Genomic DNA, 18,336 nt, shown 5'->3' on the forward strand with positions numbered 1-18,336 from the left:
AGACTATGTGCTGATGTCTCTGGAGTGAGAGTTGAATCCGCAACCTGCTGACTCGGGGGCTGGCATGCTACCCACTGAACCCTGGCTGGCACTGGGTGGGTTGGGAGCAGGTTTCTTGTTCTCCTGGGAAAAGGATCGGACATCTCCTCCAAAATTGAAGAGCTAGTTTAATTTCACCCTTCCTAGTTATACATGCATGACTCCACCAGTGTAAAAACAGTTAAGACCGCCCCAATGACAATGCAGTCTTGTATGTTTAGCTGCTCGTCCAAAGATTTGAGAACTGCTTGAATCCAGCTTTTCTGCTGCAGTAGAGTTCTGGGCACCACACCTTAGGAAGGATATATTGGCCTTGGAGGGAGTGCAGCATATGTTGACTAGAATGATACCTGGACTTCAAGAATTAAATTACAAGAAGAAATTATACAAACTAGGGTTGTATTCCCTGGAATTTAGGAAGGTAAGGGGTGATTTGATCAAAGTTTTCAAGATATTGAAGGGTAGATTGGATGAAACTATTTTTGCTGGTTTTATTGGTGGTGGGAGGGGTGTTTCTAGGACTAGGGGGCAGAGTCTAAAAGTTAGAGCCAGACCTTTCAAGAGAGAAATTGGGAAACATGTCTACACACAAAAGCTGGTAGAAGTTTGGAACTCTCTTTCACAAATGGCAATTGATGCTCAATCAATTGTGAATTTTAAATCTGAGATTGATAGAATTCTGTTAAGCAAAGGTAATGAGCGCTATGGGCAAAGGAGCATATATGAAGTTCGGTCGAAGGTCAACTGTGATCTCAATGAATGACAGAACAGGCTTGAGGGGAAAAATGGCCGACTCCTGTTCCTATTGTTCCTATGAGTTTCTGTGACAGTATCCCTACCCTTCCATTTGACAGCAACAACGTGCATTAATATAGAGCCTTTACCTGAGTAAAATCTCCCAAGGTACTTCATAGGAGTGTTAAACAAAATTTGACACTGAGCCATGTAAGGAGACATTGGGACAAGTGACCAAAAGCTTGGCTAAAGAGGTACGTTTTAATGAGCACCTCAAAGGAAGAGAGTGTGGTGGAGTGGCAGAGGGGTTTTGGGGATGGAATTCCAGAGCTGAGGGCCCAAGCAGCTGAAGGCGCTACACAAATTTGTACACTTACAGGGTGACTAAAGAAGTGCTGGGTAATGTCAAACAGATGCATTCAGGGAGTAATAACAGAAAATGCTGGAAACACTTAACAGGTCTGGCGGGTTTCCAGCATTTTCTGTTTTTTATTTCAGATTTCCAGCATCCACAGTATTTTGCTTTTGTACATTGAGTAATTTTCAAAACGGACATGAAAAGCACATGCTATTTCAGAAGTAAAAAGCAACTTCTGCTTAGAATGGAGTGGCAAGTGGAGAAAAGATGTTCAGCTATTTCCGTGAAAGCATATGTAAAAATACAACTGATCGCAAAGCAGTCCCAGTAAAATGTAGTTTTATGACATGAGTTATGTACATCATGTGGAAAATCAGCAATCTTTATGGGCGGCGCAGTGGTTAGCACCACAGCCTCACAGCTCCAGGGACCCGGGTTCGATTCTGGGTACTGCCCGTGCGGAGTTTGCAAGTTCTCCCTGTGTCTGCGTGGGTTTCTGCCGGGTGCTCCGGTTTCCTCCCACAGCCAAAGACTTGCAGGTGGTAGGTAAATTGGCCATTGTAAATTGCCCCTAGTGTAGGTAGGTGATAGGGAATATGGGATTACTGTAGGGTTAGTATAAATGGGTGGTTGTTGGTCGGCACAGACTCGGTGGGCCGAAGGGCCTGTTTCAGTGCTGTATCTCTAAATAAATAAATAAAAATATTAAGTGTTACAGAGCTTTGCTTAAAACATTTTTCGCTTCAGTTACCTGCCTGTTGTGATCGGAGACTAAACTGGGATCATTTCCAACTCCAGAAGGGTATCTGCAGTACCTGCTAGTATTTAAGTGTGTGCCTGTGTTGCTTAACTAACCTCTTTGCTGATGCCCATGATCCCAGGTAGGATCCTGTCTCTGTAATCCTACCCCACACTGCAGCATTGAATGATGGGGTTTTAATCACGCCATGGTGGGCAATTGTTGAGTGGAGACCAGGCCCTTCCCAAAAGCTAATAAATGAAAGAAGAAAGAACTTGCATTTCTATAGCACCTTTCATGACCTCGACATCCCAAAGCATTTTACAGTCAATGAAGTACTTTTGAAGTGTAGTCAACTGTTGTAATTAGGAAACGCGGCAGCCAATTTGTGCACAGCAAGCTCCCAAAAACAATAAGCCAATAACTAGATGGTCTGTTTTCGTGATTACGCATTATTTGCAGCACAGAAACAGGCCACTCAGCCTAACAAGTCCATGCTAGTGATGGTCAGGAAAGCAGAGAGAACTCCTCAATACTGACTGTGGGATCTTTTACAACCATCTCTCCCAAAGACGACACCTCCGACAGTTCAGCACTGTCTCAATACTGCACGCTGGAAGTGTCCACCGAGATCATGTGCGCAACTAGAGGCCGTCTAAGGAACTGCAATTGGGAAAATGAGTTCCATTTGTTCAGAAGCTCTCCTAATTTTTTTTCTCTTTATTCGTTTGTGGGCGTCGTTGGCAAGGCCAGCATTTGTTGCCCATCCCTAATTGCCCTTGAACTGAGTGGATTGCTGGGCCATTTCAGAGGGCATTTAAGAGTCAACCACATTTCTGTGGGTCTGGAGTCGCATGTAGGCCAGACCAGGTAAGGATGGCAGATTTCCTTCCCTATCGGGCCAGATGGGTTTTTACAACAATCGTCAATTCCAGATTTATTAATTGAATTCAAATTTTACCATCTGCCATGGTGGGATTTGAACCCATGGCCCCAGAGCATTAGCCTGGGCTCTGGATTATTAGTCTAGTGACGCTACCACTACGCCACTGCCTTCTAATAGTTGCTATCTTTTTACAGAAGGGCAATGAAGGCAAAGGAAAGGGACAGCACTGAATCCCAGCTCTGTTAACATCACAGAGCTGGAAAGGCTGCAACTGGAGGGCGGGCAGCACCTTGAGCAGCAAGTCCTCCAAGGGCCACAGATGAAGGGAAATAGGCTGCAAGTGTCTGTACTGCGAGTACCACTAGCCTACAGTATGCCTGTCCCATAAAGGGTTATGTCAGTTGTGTAGTGCACACTGAGATCACAGTTGCCTTTCATGCTACTGTAGCATATGTGGATCAATTGATATTCTCTGTAATGTAACTAGTAACCTGTCTTTCTCCTTCCTCTCCCTAGATCATTCTGGCACTCGGTAACTACATGAATAGCAGTAAAAGAGGAGCTGTGTATGGCTTCAAACTTCAGAGTTTGGACCTGGTATGTATTGTATTCCATTCACACTCTGCAGGGTAATGTACTGCTGACGCCTCCCATTCTCAATACAGGCAATCTGCTTCATTAGGGTATTCTTTATTAAGTGTGTGCTAATATATTTGATGTGGACAGACTTAGAGCATGCCCCGCACCCCCACGAAATAAAGCCTATTGATTTCTAATAGGCATGTGCAGGCAATCCTGAAGTGGCCCAAACCGGCATTTGACCCTAGTCCTGCTATGTTGTCTTCCTTTGTCTTCCACCTTCCTCTTTGCAACTTGAGTGATGTCCTGCACTGTGCGACTTTTGACAGTTTCAGAACTTGAAGGAAGAGCCCTTCTTGCAGTTAAAGACAGCTGTGAGAGGGAATGGGAGAAACTTTTGGGCCAGCGGATGCTTTGGTTTGTTGAGTGCAGCAGTTTCTCTGCTGACCCACTGACACGTTGTGGCCCTGCTGTCAGAGGGGAGCCTGTGCCTGTCCGTTATCTCGTTTCTGGTACCAGTATGTTGGCCATTTCTGATTCTGGTTGACTTTCTGGTGTATTGAAATTCAGAGCCCTCAAAGCCAGCTCATGTTTGTACCTTTTTCAGTCAGCAGCGAGGAGATGTTTTACCCTGCCAGTCTAGGCTGGATTTAAACACCAGTTTCAGAGACACAAAGACAGTCTTGTAACTGCCTGATTTCCCTCCCCCCATCATCCCTGCCCCCCACCCCCAGGATTAGTTGCTTCTGGACAAACACATAACTTAGGCTAAATATAGAAGCTCAATTTATCAAAATCACATTCCATTCACTTGCACTCTGGAGCGTTACTGCCCGAAACAGGATGTGCTCCCCAACTGTTTATTTCATACACTTGAGTGTTAAAAAAGCACTGTCAACATTTCAGCCTGTGATCACATTTAAAGAGATTTTGAAAAAAAAAACAGGAAATGATCCAAGTACACAGTGAACCAGAAAGCAGGGGGAGGCAGATTACTGTTTCAGGGGGTAGAACTTGTGGGCACTCCCAGCCTTTTCAACTGCACCTTCAGTCACCTCCTGTAACCTCTTTCCATTCTCCAAACTTGAAGGTAGAGGGGGCTGATCTGATTGAGGCATTTAAAATGTTAAAAGGATTCAATAAGGTAGCTACAGAGAAACTATTTTCTCTGGTGGAGGAATACGAAACAAGGAAGCATAGTCTTAAAACTAGAGCTAGGTGCAATCAGGAAGCACCTTTTCACACAAAGGGTAGTGGAAATCTGGAAATCCCTCCGCTACAGACACTGGGGCTCAATCGGAATTTTCAAGGCAGAGATGCATAGATTTTTTTTTGTTGGTTTTAGGGTATCAAGGGATATGGAGTAAAACTGGGAGTTGAGGTACAGATCAGCTGTGATCTAATTGAATGCTGGAACGAGCCCGAGGGGCTGAATGGCCTCTTCCTGTTTCTGCTTGGTGCGCAAGATCCCCTGGGGGAGTCTGAGACATTTACCCAAGTGAGAAGTAGTGTGTTTTTTTTTATTCATTTCAGATTTCCAGCATTCCCAGTTTTATTTTCTTTCCACCACGGCATTTTTTTTAGAAATCTGTTTCTGTGTAAAATGTTTTCAAAAGTGTTTTATTTTTCCCAAGATTATAACCATGGCCTTTTTACATTAAACAATGCCGAGTTTGCCAACTGGCGATTTGTCATCTCTTATTGGCAGCCACTGGAATGCAAGCACATTTTCTACGAGACAAGTTCAACTGCATGGTTAATCTTTTCTAAAACCAGCTCTTGAAGCCAAAAAGCCTACTGTACATTCACAGCTTAGACCTCCCAGTCCTAAAAGAGATGAAGGCCGAGCCTGCCCTGCTGTGTCTGCCTTATGAAGCATCTCTTTGAAAAGGGACATGTTAGTACGGAAGTATTGAAAACCACAGTAATTTTGTCAAACCTTGGGTACTATTGTTGTGTTCTGGTCAATGGGATATCTTGATGGAGGAAATAGCTGAATTCAAAGCTGTGGCCAATTAACATCGCTGAAAACCAAAAGATTAAAATGTAGCCTGGGGATATATTAGAAAAAACATCACCACATAGCCTGCAGTATTCCAACCCTTAATGAAAATGGCAGGAACATTTATTTTTTGCAACGAAGAGATTGAAATAGTGGACAAACAGAAGTCAAGTGTTCAATAATGTACTTTGAAGCAGATATGCGGAATTCTGTAGGATTTATATCACAGCAGTAAAGCTCCTCGCTGATACCTGAGTAGGTTTAAGTATCAGTGCGTCTTCCAACATTGAGGCTTGAGAATTGAAAAATAAATAGCCAGCCCATGGAGCCTGGAAGTTGCTGAACCTGATTCTGGTTCAAGGGGTTAAGTATTTTGCAAATTATTCACGTTGCATTAGTCTGACTTGCAGAAAGTCATTTATGCCGCGGGTATTTCTTTTCAAGAAGTGAAACTGGTATTTAGGGAGGTTTGAACTTTCAATGTTGTTGGTTGTCTGGAGCAACCACCCTAGCAATCCATTGCTGCTGGGATTGGGCAGTTGCCTAGCACAGCAAATTCCCATTTCACATTGTAATCCCCACAAGAGGGCAGTCACGACAATAATGTTTTTATTCATGCTGAATTCTTTTCCCCCCATTGTGGGTTCATCTTGAAGTTTTACTGAATTACTACATAATGCGAAGCTATAAATGGATTTGGCCCATCGAGTCCGTACCGGCTCTCTGCAAGAGCAATTTAGCTCGTCCCATTCTCCCACCCTTTCTGTGTAGCCCTGCAAATTTTTTTCTCCAAGTGCCTATCCAATTCCCTTTTGAAAGCCATGATTGAACCTGCCTCCACCACACTCTCAGGCAGTGCATTCCAGATCCTAACCACTCAGTGTTAAAGAAACAAAATGTTTTTCCTCATATCGCCTTTCGTTCTTTTGCCACCCACCTTAAATCTGTGTTCTCGGGTTCTCGACCATCCCATCAATGGGAACAATCTCTCTCGACTCTGTCTAGAACCCTCATGATTTTGAACACCTCTATCAAATCTCCTCTCAGCCTTCTTTCTCACAAGGAGAGCCACCCCAGCTTCTCCAATCTATCCGTGTAACTGGAGTCCTTCATCCCTGCAACTATTCTCGTAAATCTTTTCTGCACCCTATCTGAAGCCTTCACATCCTTCCTCAAGTGTGGTGCCCAGAATTGGACGCAATACTCCAGTTGAGGTCGAATCAATGTTTTATAAAAGTTCACCAAAATTTCCTTGCTTTTGTACTCTATGCCTGTATTTATAAAGCCCAGTATCCTATCTACCTTTTTAACCAGTTTCTCAACCTGCCCTGCCACCTTCAACGATTTGTGCACAGATACCCAATTGGTCGTGTAGTTGATAGTGAAGAGGATAGCTGTAGACTCCGGAATGATATCCATGGTTTGGTTGAGTGGGCAGAAAAGTGGCAAATGGAATTCAATCCAGAGAACTGTGAGGTAATGCACTTGGGGAGGGCAAATAAAGTGAGGCAATACACAATAAACTGGAGGATATTGAGAGAGGTAGAGGAAGTGAGAGACCTTGGAATGCATGTCCACAGCTCCCTGAAGGTGGCAGGACAGGTAGATAGAGTGGTGAAGAAGGCATATGGAATGCTTTCCTTTATTGGCCAAGGTATAGAATACAAAAGCAGGGATGTAATGCTGGAACTATATAAAACACTGGTTCGACAACAGTTGGAGTATTGTGTACAGTTCTGGTCACCACATTACAGGAAGGACATAATTACTCTGGAGAGAGTACAGAGGAGATTTACAAGCATGTTACCAGGGCGTGAAAGTTGCAGCTATGAGGAAAGATTGGATCGGCTAGGGTTGTTTTCCTTCGAACAGAGGAGTTTGAGGGGTGACTTAATTGAGGGGTACAAAATTATGAGGGGCCGAGATAGAATAGACAGGAAGGACCTGTTTCCCTTAGCGGAGAGGTCACTTACCAGGGGGCACAGATTTGAGGTGATTGGTAGAAGGATTAGAGGGAACGTGAGGAAAAACCTTTTCACCCAGAGGGTAATGGGTGTCTGGAATTCACTGCCAGGAATGGTGGTGGAGGCAGAAACCCTCAACTCTTTTTAAAAGGTACCTGGACATGCACCTGAAGTGCTGTAACCTGCAAGGCTACGGACCAGGTGCTGGAAGGTGGAATTAGATTGGGCGGCTAGTTTTTCGGCTGGTACGGACACGACGGGCTGAATGGCCTCCTTCTGCGCTGTAATTTTTCTATGGTTCTATACCCCCCGGTTCCTCTGGTCTTGCACCCCCTTTAGAATTGTACCCTTTATTTTATCTTGCCTCGCCTTGTTCTTCCTACCAAAATGTATCACTTCACATTTCTGTGCATTAAATTTCATCTGCCATATATACACCCATTCCACCAGCCTGTCTATGGCCTCTTGATGCCAATCACTATCCTCCTCACAGTTCACAATATGTCCATATTTTGTGTCATCTGCAGATTTTGAAATTGTGACCTCTACACCCAAGTCTAGGTTATTAATATAGATCAAGAAAAGCCGTGGTCCTGTTAGCGATCTCTGGGGAACACAACTGTATACCTTCCTCCAGTCTGAAAAACAACTGTTCACAACTACTCTGTTTCCTGTCACTCAGCCAACTTCGTATCCATGCTGCCACTTATTCAATGAGCTTCAACTTTGCTGGCAAGCCTGTTACGTGGCACTTCATCAAACGCCTTTTGGAAGTCCATATACACCACATCACCCACATTACCCTCATTTACCCTCTCCATTACTCCATCAAAAAACTCAAGCAAGTTTGTTGAACACAATTTGCCTTTTAAAAAAAAATCTTTGCTGGTTTTCCTTAGTCACTTGGACAAATGTAGATTAATTGTTAATTTTGTCACGGATTATAATTTCTAAAAGCTTTCCCACCACCGATGTTAAACTGACTGCCGTGTAGTTGCTGGGTTTATCCTTACACCCTTTTTTTAACAAGGGTGTAACATTTGCAGTTCTCCAGTCCTCTGGCACTACACCTGTATCTAAGGAGGATTGGAAGATTATGGCCAGTGCCTCTGCAGTTTCCACCCTTACTTCTCTCCATATCCTTGAATGTATCATGACTTATCAACTTTAAGTACAGTCAGCCTTTCTAATATCTCTATCAATTTTTAGCCCATCCAGTGTCTCTACTACTTCCTCATTTACTATGACTCTGGCAGCATCCTTGTCCTTGGTAACGACAAAAGGCACCGGAAACGACAATGGCAAACCCAGCCCTGTCGACCCTACAAAGTCCTCCTTAATAACATCTGGGAGCTGAGGCCAAAGTTGGGAGAGCTGTACCACAGACTAGTCAAGCAACAGCCTGACATAGTCATACTCGCGGAATCATACCTTACAGACAATGTCCCAGACACTGCCATCACCATCCCCAGGTATGTCCTGTCCCACTGGCAGGACAGACCCAGCAGAGGTGGTGGCACAGTGGTATACAGTAGGAAGTGAGTTGCCCTGGGAGTCCTCAACATCAGCTCTGGACCCCATGAAGTCTCATGGCATCAGATCAAACATGGACAAGGAAACCTCCTGCTGATTACCACCTACCGCCCTCCCTCAGCTGATGAGTCAGTACTCCTCCATGTTGAACAGCACTTGCAGGAAGCACTGAGGGTGGCAAGGGCACAAAATGTACTCTGGGTGGGGGACTTCAATGTCCATCACCAAGAGTGGCTCAGTAGCACCACTACTGACCGAGCTGGCCGAGTCCGAAAGGACATATCTGCTAGACTGGGTATGCAGCAGGTGGTGAGGGAACCAACAAGAGGGGAAAACATACCTGACCTCGTCCTCACCAATCTGCCTGCTGCAGATGCTTCTGTCCATGACAGTATTGGTAGGAGTGACCACCGCACAGTCCTTGTGGAGACGAAGTCCCGCCTTCACATTGAGGATACCCTCCATCGTGTTGTGTGGCACTACCACCGTGCTAAATGGGATAGATTTCGAACAGATCTAGCAACGCAAAACTGGGCATCCATGGGGCGCTGTGGGCCATCAGCAGCCGCAGAATTGTACTCAACCACAATCTGTAACCTTGTGGCCCGGCATATCCCCCACTCTACCATTACCATCAAGCCAGGAGACCAACCCTGGTTCAATGAAGAGTGCAAGAGGGCATGCCAGGAGCAACACCAGGCATACCTCAAAATGAGGTGTCAACCTGGTGAAGCTACAACACAGGACTATCTGCGTGCCAAACTGCGTAAGCAGCATGTGATAGAGCGAAGCGATCGCATAACCAACGGATCAGATCTAAGCTCTGCAGTCCTGCCACATCCAGCAATGAATGGTGGTGGACAATCAAACAACTAACTGGAGGAGGTGGCTCCACAAATATCCCCATCCTCAATGATGGGGGAGCCCAGCACATCAGTGCGAAAGATAAGGCTGAAGCATTTGCAACAATCTTCAGCCAGAAGTGCCGAGTTGCCGATCCATCTCGGCCTCCTCCTAAAGTCCCCAGCATCACAGATGCCAGACTCTAGCCAATTTGATTCACTCTGCGTGATATCAAAAAACGACTGAAGGCACTGGATACTGAAAAAGCTATGGGCCCTGACAATATTCCAGCAATAGTACTGAAGACCTGTGCTCCAGAACTTGTCGTGCCCCTAGCCAAGCTGTTCCAGTACAGCTACAACACTGGCATCTACCCTGCAATGTGGAAAATTGCCCAGGTATGTCCTGTACACAAAAAGCAGGACAAGTCCAACCCGGCCAATTACCGCCCTATCAGTCTACTCTCAATCATCAGTAAAGTGATGGAAGGTGTCATCAATAGTGCCATCAAGCGGCACTTGCTTAGCAATAACCTGCTTGGTGACGCTCAGTTTGGGTTCTGCCAGGGTCACTCAGCTCCTGACCTCATTACAGCCTTGGTTCAAACATGGACAAAAGAGCTGAACTCAAGAGGTGAGGTGAGAGTGACTGCCCTTGACATCAAGGCAGCATTTGACCGAGTATGGCATCAAGGAGCCCAAGCAAAACTGAGGTCAATGGGAATCAGGGGGAAAACCCTCTGCTGGCTGGAGTCATACCTAGCGCAAAGGAAGATGGTTGTGGTTGTTGGAGGTCAAACATCTGAGCTCCAGGACATCACTGCAGGAGTTCCTCAGGGTAGTGTCCTAGGCCCAACCATCTTCAGCTGCTTCATCAATTATCTTCCTTCAATCATAAGGTCAGAAGTGGGAATGTTCGCTGATGATTGCACAATGTTCAGCACCATTCGTGACTCCTCAGATACTGAAGCAGTCCGTCTAGAAATGCAGCAAGACCTGGACAATATCCAGGCTTGGGCTGATAAGTGGCAAGTAACATTCGCGCCACACAAGTGCCAGGCAATGATCATCTCCAACAAGAGAGAATCTAACCATGTCCCCATGACATTCAATGGCATTACCATCGCTGAATCCCCCACTATCAACATCCTAAGGGCTACAAGAGAAGGTCAGAGGCTCGGAATCCTGAGGCGGGTAACTCACCTCCTGAGTCCTCAAAGCCTGTCCACCATCTACAAGGCACAAGTCAGGAGTGTGATGGAATACTCTCCACTTGCATGGATGGGTGCAGCTCCAACAACATTCAAGAAGCTCGACACCATCCAGGACAAAGCAGCCCACTTGATTGGCACCCCATCCACAAACATTCACTCCCTCCACCACCGACGCACAGTGGCTGCAGTGTGTACCATCTACAAGATGCAATGCACCAAGGCTCCTTAGACAGCACCTTCCAAACCCGTGACCTCTACCAACTAGAAAGACAAGGACAGCAAATGCATGGGAACACCACCACCTGCAAGTTCCCCTCCAAGTCACACACCATCCTGACTTGGAACTATATCGCCGTTCCTTCACTGTCGCTGGGTCAAAATCCTGGAACTCCCTCCCTAACAGCATTGTGGGTGTACCTACCCCAAATGGACTGCAGCGGTTCAAGAAGGCAGCTCACCACCATCTTCTCAAGGGCAATTAGGGATGGGCAATAAATGCTGACCTGGCCAGCGACGCCCACATCCCATAAATGAATTTTTAAAAAGATGCAAAGTATTCATTTAGTACCTCAGCCATGCCCTCTACCTCCATATGTAAGTACCTTTTTTGGTCCCTAATCGTCCCCACCCCTCCTTTTTTGCCACCCTTTTACTATTATTTGCCGAGAGAAAACTTTTGGATTCCCATTTTTGTTACAATTGATCTTGCTGTTCCCAGTGGTGGGGGAGCGGGGGGTACCCTGAAAATTGACCTTTCGTGATTAAGCTGACAGAAAGAGTGGCGACTTAGGATGGGGTAAGTAAGGCCAACTTGTACGACAGCAGCCCTTGAGCAGGGGAGTAAGCTTGGCTCGGGAGGCAGGGAAATAATTGTAAGGTTGCTTTTTGGCTTTATCTCAGTTTGATGCCGTGCAAGGAATTTGATGAGTCAAGAAGTGACAATGTTTATAAAAGGCGGCTGGGGCTGATGAATAAAAGGCAGAATGATTCTCTGTGATTTAAAATGTTTCTTGTGTGCCCAGCTCTTGGATACCAAATCCACTGATCGGAAGCTGACCCTGTTGCACTACATTGCGATCGTCATAAAGCAGAAGTACTCTAACATTGCCACATTCTGGAGTGAGCTGCATTTCATCGATAAAGCTGCTGCAGGTTAGTGTCGGCACTGGGCTGGTCCAACCCTAATCTCCTGTCCTTTCATGTTAAAGGACAGATTGCCTTAGTTTCACTCTGGACGGAGCCATTCCCACCACAGATCCCAGAAGATGATATTTTCATGGTACCAGGCCTGAAAGACTTCAGTTATGTGGAGAGACTGGAGAAACTGGGGTTGTTCTCCTGCAAGCAGAAAAGATTAAGCGATTTGATCGAGGTGTTCAAAATCATGAATGGTTTTGATTGAGTAAATAAAGAGAAACTCTTTCCATTGGTAGAAGGGACAGTAACTAGAGGACACAGATTTAATTTAATTGGCAAAAGAACCAGAGGTGACACGAGGAAACTTTTTTTTCCCACAGAGCAAGTTTTTGAGGTCTGGAATGCACTGCCTAAAAGGGTGATGGAAATAGATTCAATAGTAACTTTCAAAAGAGAATCGGATAAATACTTGAAAGAAAAATATTTGTAGGGCTCTGGGTTGAGGGCAGGGGAGTGGGACAAATTGGATAGTGCTGCCAAAGAGCCAGCACAGGTATGATGGGCCGACTGGCCGCCTTCTGAGTGGTATCATTCTGTGAAGATGGCACCAAATAGAATCTAGATGGCTTTCCCTAAAAGAAAGGGAAGTCAAACGGTGAGTTATTTTGGCCGATTTATCTAGCATCTCCTTTTAACGTTCTTGAGTGCCATTGACAGAAGTGCACAGGAAGTAGCATAGTAGGTAGGGAGAGCTTGTGGTAATAAGTTTAAAACCTCTTTCTCATGTCTTGTGATGGTTCTATTTGCCAGTAGGGGTGTATTGATAGAGACAGCTTCTGGGTATTTTCATGACCTTTTTACATTGTTTCCTCTTGCAGTGTCATTGGAAAATGTCCTATTGGATGTAAAGGAGATGGGACACAACATGGAGCTGGTCAAACGAGAGAGCAGTATGCACGAGCACAATGTGGTGTTGAAAGATTTCCTGTCACAAAATGAAGGGAAGCTGGAAAAACTTCAGAAAGATTCCAGAACTGCACAGGCAAGTAGAATGTATCATTGAGCTTCCTCTCTGTATCAAACTAACCTGCTGTTCAAACAGTTAAGCCTTTCTATTCTTTCCACCCGGTGACTAAATCAAGGGCTTTCAGGTCAGGTATAAGATGAGCCCTAAATATAAAATGGTTAGAATTAACCTCGTTTCTGCCCCCCCCCCCCCCCCCCCAATGGATCTGTCATCCTGTACACACTGTAACAGGTTATAGATTAGGAAATTGCCAGGAGTGCTAAGATTCCAATCTCATCACAGAGTCTTTCAGACGAGATGTCAAACCGAGGCACTGTCTACCCCCTGAGGGGGGCGTAAAAGGTCTTCAAGAGGAGCAGGGGAGTTGTGCCTGGTGTTATGGCCAATAATTATTCCTCAGCGAACACCATTTAGAAAAAAAGCAGATTATCTGATCATCTGTGTCTCTGTTGTTTGTGGGATCTTGCTGTGCACAGATTGACTGCCACGTTTCTTAACTTAATAACAGTGACTACACTTCAAAATGAAAAAAGTACTTCAAGTTCAAATTTTGATTTTCCATCGTGTAACCGCCTCCCCTTCCAGTCACAGGGAACTCATGAAACCTGAAGTCATGTGTCTAATTTTGGTCAACAGCGCACACAGGACATTCAAGTCCTGGAGGCAGGCTTGGCAACGAGCCAGGAGGCTGACCCAATCCCTCGTGTCATGGAGGCGGTTAAGAGGGGACTTTTATGGAAGGAAAGAGTTTTACTTGTAAAGTATCGATTTCTCATCTCTCCAATGTCTCCGTGCTGCGCAGTAAATTTGTGGTGGCCATTTTGCACACAGCAAGATCCCACCAATAGCTCTGAGATAAATGGCCAGGTAGCTTTTTTTTCAGTGGGAAGAGGTCAAAGTGGAATATTGGCTGGGACACTGGTCGAACTCTCTGCTCTTCAAATAGTGCCATGGGATCCTGAACATCCACCTGAACAGGCGGACGGGGCCTTGGTTTAATATCTCAACTAAAGGATGGCACCTCCAACAAAGAAGCACTCCCTCAGTACTGCATTGGAGTGTTAGCCTGGATTATGTGCTGATTTCCTAGCATGGGACTTGAAGCCCAGAACCTTCTGACTCAGAGTGCTGCCAACCGAGCCACACTGACGCCCATCGAGGTACATCAGGTAGTAAATAGTCTAGAAAAATGAAATCCAGAACATGACTTCAAATTAGACCATGACAGCAGGACAAGGTGATGCAGGATCAAACTGGTTAAATTTAGGATTGATAATCAGGAGACTCTGCACTCACACACGCGCACACAGATCAACAGATGGAGTGGACTCGAGGGGTGGATTGGTGGAGAAGGAAAGAAGAAAGACTTGCATTTATATAGCCCCTTTGACAACCACAGGACATCTCAAAAGTCCTCTACGGCCAATGGAGTGCTTTTGAAGTGACGTCACTGTTGTAATGCAGGAGATGCGGCAGCCAATTTGCACACAGCAAGCTCCTGCAAACAGCAGTGTGTTAACAACCAAGCAATCTGCAGTTTTGTGATGTTGGTTGAGGGCCAAGTATCGGCCAGAACACTGGGGGAAAACTCCCCAGCTCCTCTTCGAAATAGTGCTGTGGGATTACTTATGTCCACCTGAGAGGGCAAATGGGGCCTCAGTTTAACATCTCATCTGAAAGAGTTCTGAAATCGTTTAAGAAACTGGTGGGAGGGGTGGTGGTGTAGCTGGGGAGGGGGGAGGGAGCGGCTGCTGCTGTGGCTTGTTTCTGGATGGGGGAATCTAGGCTTGCCCTCCTCATCCATAGTTATCTTGTGATCACATGACAGGAAGGACAGCTTACAGGAGAAGCACACTTGATGACCTATGTGCAATCCCCATCACTTAGAGTCAAAGTCATTACAGTCCCGTTCCCCCTCTATCCCCACAGCTCTCCAAGTTTATTTCAAGTGCCCATCCAAGTTCATTTGCGATAGTCAGCACGGTTTTGTGAAAGGTAGGTCGTGCCTCACAAACCTTATTGAGTTTTTCGAGAAGGTGACCAAACAGGTGGATGAGGGTAAAGCCGTGGATGTGGTGTATATGGATTTCAGTAAGGCGTTTGATAAGGTTCCCCACGGTAGGCTATTGCAGAAAATACGCAAGTATGGGGTTGAAGGTGATTTAGAGCTTTGGATCAGAAATTGGCTAGCTGAAAGAAGACAGAGGGTGGGGGTTGATGGCAAATGTTCATCCTGGAGTTTAGTTACTAGTGGTGTACCGCAAGGTTCTGTTTTGGGGCCACTGCTGTTTGTCATTTTTATAAACGACCTGGATGAGGGTGTAGAAGGGTGGGTTAGTAAATTTGCGGATGACACGAAGGTCGGTGGAGTTGTGGATAGTGTCGAAGGGTGTTGTAGGGTACAGAGGGACATAGATAGGCTGCAGAGCTGGGCTGAGAGATGGCAAATGGAGTTTAATGTGGAGAAGTGTGAGGTGATTCACTTTGGAAGGAGTAACAGCAATGCAGAGTACTGGGCTAATGGGAAGATTCTTGGTAGTGTCGATGAGCAGAGAGATCTTGGTATCCAGGTACATAAATCCCTGAAAGTTGCTACCCAGGTTAATAGGGCTGTTAAGAAGGCATATGGTGTGTTAGCCTTTATTAGTAGGGGGATCGAGTTTCGGAGCCACGAGGTCATGCTGCAGCTGTACAAAACTCTGGTGAGGCCGCACCTGGAGTATTGCGTGCAGTTCTGGTCACCGCATTATAGGAAGGATGTCGAAGCTTTGGAAAGGGTGCAGAGGAGATTTACTAGGATGTTGCCTGGTATGGAAGGAAGGTCTTACGAGGAAAGGCTGAGGGATTTGGGGTTGTTTTCGTTAGAGAGAAGGAGGAGGAGAGGTGACTTAATAGAGACATACAAGATAATCAGAGGGTTAGATAGGGTGGATAGTGAGAGTCTTTTTCCTCGGATGAGGATGGCAAACACGAGGGGACATAGCTTTAAGTTGAGGGGTGAAAGATATAGGACAGATGTCAGAGGTAGTTTCTTTACGCAGAGAGTAGTAGGGGCGTGGAACGCCCTGCCTGCAACAGTAGTAGACTCGCCAACTTTAAGGGCATTTAAGTGGTCATTGGATAGACATATGGATGTAAATGGAATAGTGTAGGTCAGATGATCGGCGCAACATCGAGGGCCGAAGGGCCTGTACTGCGCTGTAATATTCTAATTCTAAAAAAAAAATTCTAATCATTCATCATCTCCACTTCCACCACCCTTGTGGGCAGCGAGTTCCAGGTCATTACCACTCACTGTGTGTAAAAAAAAGTTCTTCCTCACATCCCCCCTGCATCTCTTACCCAAAACCTTCAATCTGTGTTCCATAGTCCTCGTACCATCAGCTAATGGGTGTAGCTTTTCTTTGTCTACCTTATTGAAACCTGTCATAATCTCGTACACCTCTATCAGATCTCCCCTCAATCTCCTTTATTCCAAGGAGAACAACCCCAGCTTCTCCAACCTAACCTTGCTAATATCCCTCATCCCTGGAACCATTCTGGTAAACCTCCTCTGCACCCTCTCAAGGACTCTCACAACCTACAATCACATCCACCATCTACAAGGCACAAGTCAGGAGTGTGATGGAATACTCCCCACTTGCCTGGATGGGTGCAGCTACAACAGCACTCGAAGCTCGACACCACCCAGGACCAAGCAGCCCGCTTAATTGGCACACCATCTACAAACATTCACTCCCTCCACCACTGACGCACAGTGGCAGCAGTGTGTACCATCTACAAGATGCACTGCAGCAACGCACCAAGGCTCCTTTGACAGCATCTTCCAAACCCGCGACCTCTACCACCTAGAAGGACAAGAGCAACAGATGTATGGGAACACCACCACCTGCAAGTTCCACTCCAAGTCACACACCATCCTGACTTGGAACTATATCGCCGTTCCTTCACTGTCGCTGGGTCAAAATCCTGGAACTCCCTTCCTAACAGCACTGTGGGTGTACCTACACCACATGGACTGCAGCGGTTCAAGAAGGCAGCTCACCATCACCTTCTCAAGGGCAATTAGGGATGGGCAATAAATGCTGGCATAGCCAGCGACGCCCACATCCCATGAATGAATATTAAAAAAAAAAAAAATCCTTCCTAAAGTGTGGTGACCAGAACTGGATGCAGTTGGGGCCTCACCAGAGCTTTATAATGGTTCAGCATAACTTCCCTGCTTTTGTACTCATTATCTTTATTTACGAAGCCCAAGATCCCACATGCTTTGCTAACTACTCTTCCAATATGTCCTGCCACCTTCAAAAATCGATGCACGTGAACCCCCAGGTTCCTCTGTCCCTGAACATCATTAAGTCTATATTGCCCCTCCCTATTCCTTCTCCCAAAATGCATCACCTCACACTTGTCTGTATTAAATTCTAACTGCCACCTGTCTGCCCTTTCTGCTAGCCTATCTATGTCCTGTTGCAGTCGATTTGTATCATCATCAAAAAATTCGATTAGGTTCATCAAACATGATCTGCCTTTTACAAATCTGTGCTGGCTCTCTTTAATTAACTCAAACCTCTCCAAGTGCCGGTTGATTTTTTTTTTTCCCCCTGATTGTTGCTTCTGAAACCTTACCCACCATTGACCAGCCTGTAGTTACTAGGAATGTCCTTGCACCCTTTCTTGAATAAGGGTGTCACATTTGCCACTCTCCAATCCTCTGACACCTCCCCCATATTTCGGGATGATTGGAAGATTATGGCAAGCCCTTCCGCTATCTCCACCCCGATTTCCTTTCGCAACCTGAGATGCAAGCCTACATTTAACTCTGCCAATCAGTTAATTTTAGAGATACAGCACTGAAACAGGCCCTTCGGCCCACCGAGTCTGTGCCGACCATCAACCACCCATTTATACTAATCCTACACTAATTCCATATCCCTACCACATCCCCACCTGTCCCTGTATTTCCCTACCACCTACCTATACTAGGGGCAATTTATAATGGCCAATTTACCTACCAACCTGCAAGTCTTTTGGCTTGTGGGAGGAAACCGGAGCACCCGGAGGAAACCCACGCAGACACAGGGAGAACTTACAAACTCCACACAGGCAGCGCCTGGAATTGAACCCGGGTCGCTGGAGCTGTGAGGCGGCGGTGCTAACCACTGCGCCACTGTGCTGCCCAAAAGTGCCAGCCATTCGGGTGCAATCATCTTGCATACTTACGTTGAATTACTTGGAATATATAGCACAGAAACAGGACATTTAACCTAAACAGTCCATA

At 45.9% G+C, this 18,336-nt stretch overlaps 1 protein-coding gene across 6 annotated transcripts in view; it reads left to right on the forward strand.

The window, feature by feature from the left end:
• LOC137358585 (formin-like protein 3) overlaps positions 1-18,336 on the forward strand; it is a 179,560-nt gene that overhangs the window by 141,211 nt on the left and 20,013 nt on the right. For all 6 annotated transcript variants that reach the window (XR_010971245.1, XM_068024592.1, XM_068024593.1 and 3 more), the window contains 3 exons: positions 3,274-3,354; positions 11,914-12,043; positions 12,907-13,074. Coding sequence is in view for 5 of the 6 variants with exons in the window: in XM_068024592.1 (XP_067880693.1) it covers positions 3,274-3,354; positions 11,914-12,043; positions 12,907-13,074 (379 nt within the window). In the remaining variant the exon portion in view is untranslated. The remainder of the gene's footprint in view (positions 1-3,273; positions 3,355-11,913; positions 12,044-12,906; positions 13,075-18,336) is intronic.

This window comes from Heterodontus francisci, chromosome X, assembly GCF_036365525.1.
Source record: "Heterodontus francisci isolate sHetFra1 chromosome X, sHetFra1.hap1, whole genome shotgun sequence".
NCBI classification, from domain to species: Eukaryota; Metazoa; Chordata; class Chondrichthyes; order Heterodontiformes; family Heterodontidae; genus Heterodontus; species Heterodontus francisci.